This window comes from Helobdella robusta (assembly GCF_000326865.2).
Source record: "Helobdella robusta unplaced genomic scaffold HELROscaffold_12, whole genome shotgun sequence".
Lineage (NCBI taxonomy): Eukaryota > Metazoa > Annelida > Clitellata > Rhynchobdellida > Glossiphoniidae > Helobdella > Helobdella robusta.
Window position 1 is genome coordinate 2,435,403 of NW_008703664.1, and position 10,732 is coordinate 2,446,134.

A 10,732-nucleotide genomic window follows, 5' to 3' on the forward strand; every position below is an offset into this window, starting at 1 on the left:
GATCAAATTCGTCACAAAGGAAATGAAAGAATGTTTGCTGGAAATTTTGCTAGCCAGAGAACAGGAAATAGAGAGAAAGAATGGTGGAAACATTTTTAACTGATAAGAAGTTAGCAGCAAAAGAATATCGGACATTTTTCGATTTGTTGGCAAATGACACGCCAATCTTATTCTTTCAATTTATTTTCAATTTGTTTCCGTTTTTCGACGATTTTGTCACCTTTTTTTTTGTTCATATTATTTTTGTTTTTTTGTACTTGAAACGTGGGCGCTTCTGTTAATGCCTGTGAGGTCGACGAATAGGAATTTATTATTGTGTAACAATCTTGTTGAAAAGTCGAAGTAAAAAAAGAACACAACTGATTATGTGATTATTGCCTTCATACCCTTGTTTGGTGTTGCCTCATTCTCATTGGTCATTATATGGCTTGCGTCCAACTTTTGGAAACATTTCCTATCTATCTCCATCAGCTGGTTGGGCTCGGCCAGCCTGGCCGTCCAGTGAAGAAAATCTGTCACTCATCAACATTGGCCTGCACTTGGTTCGGAGACATGCTGGTAATCTCACCAAATGGAGACATTTCAAGGACACAACAACGTCTCTCTATGTTGCACGCCTTCGATGAAGATAGTGAGTAGAAGGAGGATGAAGAAGATGATGTTAAAATTTAAACTAATAAATGTTTTTTCAAGTTTCCATCTTTTTTATGGGAGGAATGATGACCATGGTCTACTCATTCTAGGTTCAATAACTGCCATTCCTTGACTGCCGTATTGTGGATTTCTAAATTTTTATTTTAAATAAACAAAATTGTTAACATCTAAAATTGTTACATATAACTAATTTTTCAAAGATAGTTTTTAAGTACAAAATGTATGTTTTCTAAACCTTGTTTTGCACATGCATTTAGACCAATGCCAGCCATGCTAACATTGCTTTTAACGGAAGTCAAATAAATATAATAAAATCTTAAGCTTATTTTACTCACTCAAGTTTGAGCAATTAAACCTTTTACAAATTTTATTTTAATATTTATACAAAATTAAAATTAAAATTATTTTCTATTTCAAACAAATTTTTTGGCGTAGATTTGTTTGTGGTTTATTTATTCGTCATAAAAATGAACAACGCCTCAGTAATTCCAAGTCCGAATGTTTTTCTGCAGTTTCCTTTTTCCTATTTTATTTTTGTTAAAATGGTTGTTTTATGTTTGGACTAATAACATCGCTTGCAACAAGGTCTGCAATCTTTTCTTTCTCTTTGTTGTCGTCATCTCAGCAAATGCTCGAGCTTTTTGAAGTTTTGTCTATTCAAGCATGCATTCCTTCATTTTTTTAATGCATTTTCAATGTTTATTCATGAATCACTTCAATTTTTTCAGTTTAGCAGTGTTTAGAAACTTCATTAATTAAAAAATTTTGTAAGCACTAGACAAAGGTAGAGTTTGAAACTCGATAGAAAAAGTTGCTTTCTGTGCGTTTGTGCTAAGTGTTACTTTAAGTTAGCACCTCAAATAAGAGCTATAAAAAATAACATGGCAATGTAATGGTAAGTGGACTGCAAGTATACATAAAACGTGCAAATGAACATACTCCACATGCAAACAAAAATAAAAACATGTAAACTAATTTGAAAACAATTGTACAGACATGGAAACAAACATACAAACAAACATACAACAAGAAAAAAAGCAAACATGCATACTGTACAGACAGGCAAATATGTGCATTTTTTCAACTATCCTCAAAGAGAATAAATTTGCAAAAACTTAATTTTTTGCATGAATGCAGAGGCAGCTATCGCGGATGCATGAATGTGTGCACAGTGGGCACCTACAAACGACTAGGATGACCGTTCTGTTGATAATGATGATGGAAAATCGGCGTTTATATTGATAGGTATCATTTGTTTGTTGTAGTGTAGACGATTCCCTTGTTTGATGTCATCTTCATCGCTTGGTTTGACATTTTTCAGTTGTTACAATATATCAGTGAGTGTAATTACAGATGTACACGGTTTAACACTTTTTTTTAAATAATTCATTCCTACGTACTATCCTTTACATTAGACATGCATTTTAAATATACACCTAACTGGGTGCCCGCATATTACCGACTTTCAAGAAATTGTTGTCACAAAAAATGCAGTCGGTGCGTTTACTATGTAAAAATTACTGTCTACCGCCGTGCAATCTTTCCTAAATTCTATCCGCTTTCGCTTTACAATGAAAAAAACTTCCATAAATTTTTTCCCCATTTTTGCACAAGTTCTTGTAGAATCATGCATGCGTCGTGTCTGTCGTGATTTCATTTCGTGGTGAACATTTTTTTCCTGCAGTGATTTTTTTATAGCTGTGATGATAAGTACTCGGACACTTACTTGAGGTCTGGTTTTCAAAATGGATTTAGTTGATTTTTTATATAATTTAACATTTGAAACCAAAAATAATTAAACGGTATTTCTTATTGAAACTTTACAAAATTTTCAATTTTAGAACTAAATAAATTTATACGTTGGTTCAAATTGAAAATAAGTGAATTTTCAAAAGATTACAGATATATCACATCATGTTCGATGCGTTTGAAAGTGAAATTTGCTACAATATTGTGTTGAGGTTTCGAGCTGCACGTTTGATACTTCCAATAGAAATTTAGCTTTATTTTATAATTGAAATTAAATTTTAAAAACTTGAAAACATTATTGGTAGGCTGATATGTGAAAACTTGTACTTGCTTCAAGAATAAACTGCCCAGTGTTTCAACAAAAATGTACCATTCAAAAATATCTTAAACCTTGTTCGAATCAATTTCAAGAATTTTTAAACAAATTTTAACGTTCATTTTGAGCAGTTCAGTTTCGATGAATTTTATTCAGTTGTGCAAGTGGGGTTTCTTTTCTTTAAAACACTTTAATTAAGTAAAAACTTATTAAAGAATAAATGCCATAAATAGTTTACAAAAATTTAATTTTATCACAAAATTCTTTTAAAATATTTAAAATACATACATGCACTAGCACTAAACTTTATGTCAATAAATTGTATTTGCAGTTGTTTATTTGCTCATGATTCACAGATCAATCGTTCGCATTCATACGTACTCCTCTTCATATTTGCATTCAACAATAACAGGCTCACTTTTAATTATTTTATGTTAATAAATTCATATTTGTTGTTCAACAGTTAGCATGTTAACAAATTAAGTATTATTTAAGTTATAAACGAACCATATAAAAAAAGCTACTTTATGAGCGTACATTTCATTACACTTGTTTAAACTGCAGCGGACAGTAGCACAGGCGTATGTGCAGAGTGGAGTAATTAATTGCTGGCCGAAGAAGGGCAGTGAAGAAGTGCAGGCAAGATGAATTGAATGCGAAAATGATGAATGACTGCAAGACTGCCACGCATTAACGATGTGCAGATGTACAAGTAAAAACGTTGGCTTGATGTGCGACAAGGTCTGCAATGAAACGAAATGTAAAAGTGATTGATGTTAACAAACGTCTGTAAAAACGAATGTTCGAATACTTATTTTTAAAAAATTCTAAAATGCATATTTTATGTTAATTTATTGACAAAATTTTTCAAAACATTTTTAATTAACAGTTTTATATGAAAAAAATCATTTTGAACAAACTAAAAATTATTCTAGGATGACATCAAATGTCGATTATGTGTTATGCGGCGAAATAAAATAAAACAAGTTGATTGTGTGTGAGCCTGTCATATATTACATGACGTTACTATCTGTAAATCTCAGTAAATAGTAACCTTGATGTTGAACATGTACCGCTACATGCGCGCTTACTCGTGCAACTAGCTACTTTATCTACTATCAATCATTTTGGCAAGGAACTATTTAAAACCATTTTCGTTGAATCTTGTTACTTAAATTACTTTAATAATTTAACGAATGTGCGTCAAAATCATCAGCAAGTAATTTAAATTCATTAGTGAAACGTCGCATCGCTTTGAAAAATATTGAAAGTTCATTAATGGATGGATGGATAGATGGATGGTAGAGGATCTCTTAACACTGCGTGGTGCCCTCTTAAACTCAGCACGATGCAAGTTCTTACAGCACGCCGCTGAGTTTTACTGTTAAGAACACATTATGAAACTAGAATTCAAAAGCATTCATTATTGTTGAGCTTATTCAACTATCATCAGATATAAAAACATCAATATAACACCAATAAAAATATCTAAGACATAACGTTATTTGACATTTAGAAGAGATGTACGTACATATACAGCAGTCACCTGCATGCAACTGACATTGAGGAGAAAAGGAGTTAAATTCATATAGCAGTACAGAAACCAGAAACATGAAAAACAAACCGAAAAAGTCAAAAATAAACACTTGAAGTGTACTAGAATAAAGAAAAGATTATTTATTTTCTAGATCAACAACAAAATTGCAACTAATCGAATAAAATTTAAGTAATGCAAAATCTTAGATAGTGAAAAATCTTAGATATAATATATATTTAATATATCTAGTCAACAGTGTAGAGGGCAGAAAAATAATTGATGCCATAAAACAGAGTTACATGGGTGGTGTCAGAAGCAATGGAAGCATCATCGTGTATTTGGAGTTGGCATGCCTCGGTGGGATGTGTAACATGAAAAGCAGATGGAGCAGGTGGGGGCTGGGAAGTCATTTTTGGTGAAAAAAAACTTGTTGGTAGATAGCAAAATATACAAATTATATAAGATAATTTAGAAAAAGGTCTAATAAGTCTGATTTGATGAGTTTTTGGTCAGCAAAATACAGTCAACAAACGTTAAATAAAAATAAATACAAAATACAAAAAATGTGACTGCAGATACAAGTAGGAAAACATCAATCTATCGACTGAACATAAAAACCAAATAACGTTCACAGTGTTAACGATTAGAAGTGAACATCGGAACGGAAATTGCTGGAATCACATGGTTTACATGGGAATTGGTAAAACTTAATTTTTGGGAATGGGAATTTTATGGAATAGAGAATCGCTGTTTGGGAATCGGGAATGATGGGCGGGAATGGGGAAAAAATGGAAAAATGACATCTACATGCGAAAAAAAGCCTATATATTTGTTTATATTTGTATGTATACTCGTATATCGACGCATACACATAGGCACACAAGTTTGCGTTAACAAAGAAGATAACCATGTGAAATCACATGAAATCAACAAAGCTGCAAAGAAATTTCCTGCGCGGTTACGGTTTTTGGTTAATAATCTCATTTATTTTTCCACATCGATTTGTCTTCGGAGTTTTGTTTGTCGAGTTGCACTTGACTACAATAAAGTTATTAAATTTAAATTAGTTATTGAATATGGCAAAATATTCGATGTATCTTCAACTACTTCAACCGTAACCAAAATTGAATTGCAGCGTTTAATAGATAGTTTGGTCGGCGAGTTAGCTCAGTCGGTAGAAGTACCATGTCTTGTGCAGTTACACAATGGCCCGGTTCGAATACTGTCGGTCCGAAGTTCAAAGACTGCCATGCGCGTATGATGAGGTGCTTGCGCGTGCATGCATAATGTGTGTGTACGTCGTGTGGTGTGGCTAGTACAGTCTATGTGGCACGAAGGTTTAAATACAGGGATGATGATATGTAAGCGGTTCTGCGTATGTCAGAGCAGCATAACAAAGAACAATAAAAAAATGTCCCAGGCAGGCTATTATTGAAAGAAAACAAAGACAAGTCTCTTAGCCTTTTTGTGTGTTTCTGCATTTAATTATTTGTTTGTGTAAATAAGGTTTTTAACCAACACTGATGTTATACAACAATCCTCCTCACGACTATGTGATTGGCTTATGCTTTTTTTTATTCCTCGAATGTTTATTCCTCGAACGACTACTAATTGTTTTTTAATTAATGCAGTGCATTATTTCGACCAAATGTTTAATTTAAATATTAAATTTTCTGAAAAGCTTTTAAAAAATAAAAAAGTTTTAATTTATGTTTTATGACTTTTTAGAACATTGAGATTATTACTTCGTTTGGTAATGAAGATGTGTTTATAAATCTGCTTTTTCAAAAAAAAATTGTGTTTTTCTTGTTCAAAAATTTTGAAAATGGGAAAAATGAGAAACGGGAGGGGATGGGAGGGAAGACGCGGGATTGAGTTCAAAAAATAGGGAATGGAATTTTCGGGAACGTTGTCAAAAATGGAAATTTTGGAGGTAATCGGGAATGAGAGAAAAATGGAAGGGAATTGGGGACAAATTTCAATTCCATTTACCTCTATTATCGATCAACACTGAACCTTCACAAGCAAACATAAGCAAAAATTTATTATAAGCACCAGGATGAAAATCAATTTGTAAAATGAAACACTCCAAACATCGCCGCATCAATTTTAACCAAATTTAAAATGTGACAAAAAGATAAGTTGACAAAAATTTTATTTAATAATTAAACACTTAAAAAATAAAAAACCAAACAGCAAATAACCAATTTAAACAAATAATGAAAAAAAATCAAAGAAACATTTGAGTAACCATTGAGCGAAAGATTTTAAACAACTCATTCAACAGCTTGAATGCTTGAAAAAGTTCCCACAAATTAAACTACATGAAAAATATATTAGTAGCAGTAAGACACCGACAAGTTAGATTAGAAGTAGTTCAAATAAAAATTTTATTTTATAAAGAATGCACTATAAATAGTAATGTGTATAGGAGGAATGTGATGTATGTGTGTGTATTTTATACATATGTATGTTTGTTTGTTTGTTTGTTTGTAAGTATATGTTAAGTATGCGGCTATGTGTGTGTATGGATGTGTATGTAAATTTATGAATGTGTGTGTGTGTGTTGAGTGTATGTGTGTTGAGTGTGTGTTTGTGCGTGTTGTGTTGTGCGTGTGTTGTGTTTTGTGTGTGTGTGTACCCGTGTACCCTTCTGTACACTAGTTATTATCTAAAAGTTGTGGACCAGACGTAAAAAATTGAGCAAACACTTATACGAGTGTGTTGTGTTTGTGTACGTATGCGTGTATTTTTGAGTGTACGTTTATCTGTGTGAGTGTTGGTTCATGTTCATTAACACAGGTGTTTGCACATGTGTTTTGATTTGTGTTTGTTTCTACTTTCTACGTGTGTTTTTAAGTGGGCGTTCGTATCCAATACCTCATTGCAAGAACATAAGATGATTTTTAAAAGAATTGTTCATTACATACGACGGTTTTTACATTGATGTGTGCGGTTGAACTTCTATGTCTATACTTCATTTCCACAGGACACCTTTGCAAACATTAATTATAAATAGTTGAAAAGATCACATGGAATGAATTGATGCAGTTTTATAGAAATTGTCTTAACCATACCTTCAACCTCAGTTTATAACTCAACGTTGCACTCCTAGCATAACATATTCAACTATTTAGGAAAAAAATTGTTTTCAGGTCTGGTAAGCTAGAAATTCACATGAACGTTTAGCGTAGGTAATAATAATTCGCATAAAATTGTTTAAAAATTTTATAAAATTATAACGTGAACACTTATATTATTTTTATGCAACCATTTTGCAGAGGCTTAGCTCTAACTATTACTCATTATGACAAGCCATCATAAACATGATGTGACGTCACATACATGACTCCGCGTTTGTGATGTCACATACACGGCATCACGTATATGACTCTACTTGTGTGATGTCTCATCCCACATGCAAGTAACATCAATCACATCCCACCACATCACACCACACCATGCAGCAGAGTTGAGAAGAGAGATCTGGTGAGCGACGAACGACAGGAAGAGATGCCAGTATACACAGAAGCGGTTGCCATGGTCATGGAGTCATCAATTACTCATCATTGTCCTCAATTTGTTTCAACGAGACTCACCACGTTTTTATGCAATGACCATTTATCAATCCACGTTGGCGATTGAACGTGGCTGCATTTGTGTTGTAGTTTTTCTTCTTAATGTTGTTTGTAACGTTAATGCTGCAGCTGTTGTTGTTGTTGTTGTTTGTTATTATGGATGACGTGATTAGTGATGTCGTATTTGTTTTAGTTTCTTTTGTTAAAATTACAGACAAAATATATTTGTTGAGCGTGGGCGATGAAATTATTTGATTTTAAAATAAATTCATGTGATGTCGTTGTTCATTAAAGTGCACACGTTGTTGTTGTAGTTGTTGTTGGGCGGGTGATGGCTGTGATTGATGTCTTGTTTACGTTGGAACATTTGTTCGTTTCGAGTCAGTGCACCACCGTGTTGTGTACAAACTTGTGACTGTGTTAATGATGCTCTGTTTGGCATCATCATCTTCATCTGCGTGTGTTGTTTTTTAGCTGGTGGCTGACTTTCTGTGAATGTGTGTTTGCTGGGGTTGTTGGAGATCAAGTTGCATGCATGTATATGTTTTAGTACTTAGTTGATTCGCAATTTTGTTACTTCTGGAGTATGTTGAAAAGTTTTATGCCCGTTTTGTCGTTCATTTTATTGTTCATTATTAATGTCACAAAAAATGTACTAAAGCTTATTTCAAATTCTTCTGTTTAAACGGTTATATCTTTAAATTTTTTGAAATATTTCACAAAATTGCAGTTCAAAATTTTATTGCTAATAAAAAATGAGATTTTTATTTATTTAGGATTTTTTGTGGCCTAAACAACGAAAAAACTTTTGTTTCTTTTTTCAACTTACAGGACAAATGACACGTGATCTCTTCCAAGAGAGAGACCTTTCATGATGACACTTACTTTATAGACGCGTCATTATATTCATGTTTAGTACTGTCTCAAGTATAATCACATCGATCATTAATTTTTATGTGTGTGCATTTTGCGTATACAGAAAAAAACAAATGAATATAACGTATTTTGTATTTGTATTTTGTGTATGCAAAAAAAATGAAAAAAAAAACATTTTTTGAAATAAAAAAAATTATTTTTTCATGTTGGTCTAAAAGATGGTAAATCAATAACTCAAACAATGTAAGGCATAAAACTGTTTAAACCGTTTCCATTTAGCATGCATGGAAACAAGTTGTCAATCAAACCTCATTATTGCAACTGTTCCTTCCTAACGCATGGACACATACACAAACACACACAAACACACACAAACACATACAAACACACACAGACACACATGCACTTCCAACAAAACGAACACAGGCACCACACTTCTTAAATCACGATGAACAACGTACGTTAACGAGCACAGAAACGCACGCACACACGCACACACACACACGCGCACACACACGCACGCACACGCACAAATGAAAGTGGGAACATATTATATTTCAGGAATCGATCAATCAATTAAGATTTATGCGCTGTAGCGAAGGAAGGCAAACATTGAAACACTCCATCTGAAGCTGAGTTGTACAACTAACAAATTCGCTGTTTTCAAATAGAGTTAATGAAAGACTTGGCAGATCGCATTAAATAAAAGAAATAAATTTATACGCTAAGTGCTTACTTGTGCAATTGTGCTTATGATATATAATTTGTTCAGTCTGTATATATATATATATATATATATATATATATATATGCGTGTGTGTGTGTGTGTGTGAGTGTGTGAGGGTATGTGTGTGTATGTGTGTGTGTGTGTAGTGTGGTGTGTTGCATGTGTTTGTGCGTGTGTGTGTGTGTGTTCATGCATTGAGGTATTCAGTGGCGGATCAAAGAGGTAATGACTTTTAAAACTCTGAAGTAGATGACATTTTTTGCTAATTCCTTTTAACATTTTGCGCAAAATTTTCAGCAATATTTTCACGGTCTGCATTCTTGTACCACCACCCCACTCCGCTCTTTTTAAATGATGATAATGATGATGATGATGATGATAATGATGATGTTGGTGATGATGATGATGTTGATGATGATGACGATGATGATGACGACAGAGATGATGATGACGATGACGTTGATATCATAAGTTCGCATGATGCGGATGAAAGCAAATTATTTTTACTCCATTGTTATCGGTATAATGATATTGTTCATAAAGACGATGATGACCACGAGTAAGGGGATGCTTATTATGACCATGATGGTAGCGATGATGATGATTATGACGACGACGATGATGATGATGATGATGATGAAAAAGCTAATTATGACGATGAGGAAGATCTAATTAATTATGTAGATAATGATGAAGACAATAATTCCGATAAAGTCATGATATGTTGATACCAACAATACAATGATAAGATGATACAATGATACGAAGGTACAAGGATACAATGATACAGTAATACACTGATTCAACGATACAATGATAAAATGATACAATGATACGATGATACAAGAATACAAGGATACAAGGATACAGTGATACATTGATACAGTAATACAGTGATACACTGATACAACGATACAGTGATAAGATGATACAAGGATACAGTGATACAAGAATGCAGTGATACATTGATATAAATTGATTGTAGCCATGATAGTGATTATAAAGATAATGCAGGTGATGAGGAAAATAATTATAAACAGATGATGAATACGCCTGCAAACAAACATCATCACATGCATGTACACTGCTTCACGTAGATGAAGACAGACTGAAATTATATTTCGCCATTCAGACGTCGTGTCGTCTAGCGATCTTGTATCATTGTATCACAGTATCATAATCATAGTTATGACGTCATCTTAAGTCGCCGGCTTTGTATCTTTGTATCACTGTATCATTGTATCACTGTATTATTGTATCATATTCAAAATTATGACGCCATATTAAGTCGCCGG

General features: G+C 33.1%; 1 protein-coding gene across 1 annotated transcript; it reads right to left on the minus strand.

Moving 5' to 3' along the window:
- Window positions 1-10,151: 10,151 nt before the first annotated feature.
- Window positions 10,152-10,412, minus strand: HELRODRAFT_72750 (hypothetical protein; the record flags this gene model as incomplete). Its single annotated transcript, XM_009013619.1, has 1 exon — window positions 10,152-10,412. A coding segment is annotated over one exon (261 nt), but the record flags the coding sequence as incomplete, so codon positions are not given.
- Between the last annotated feature and the right edge of the window lie 320 nt (window positions 10,413-10,732).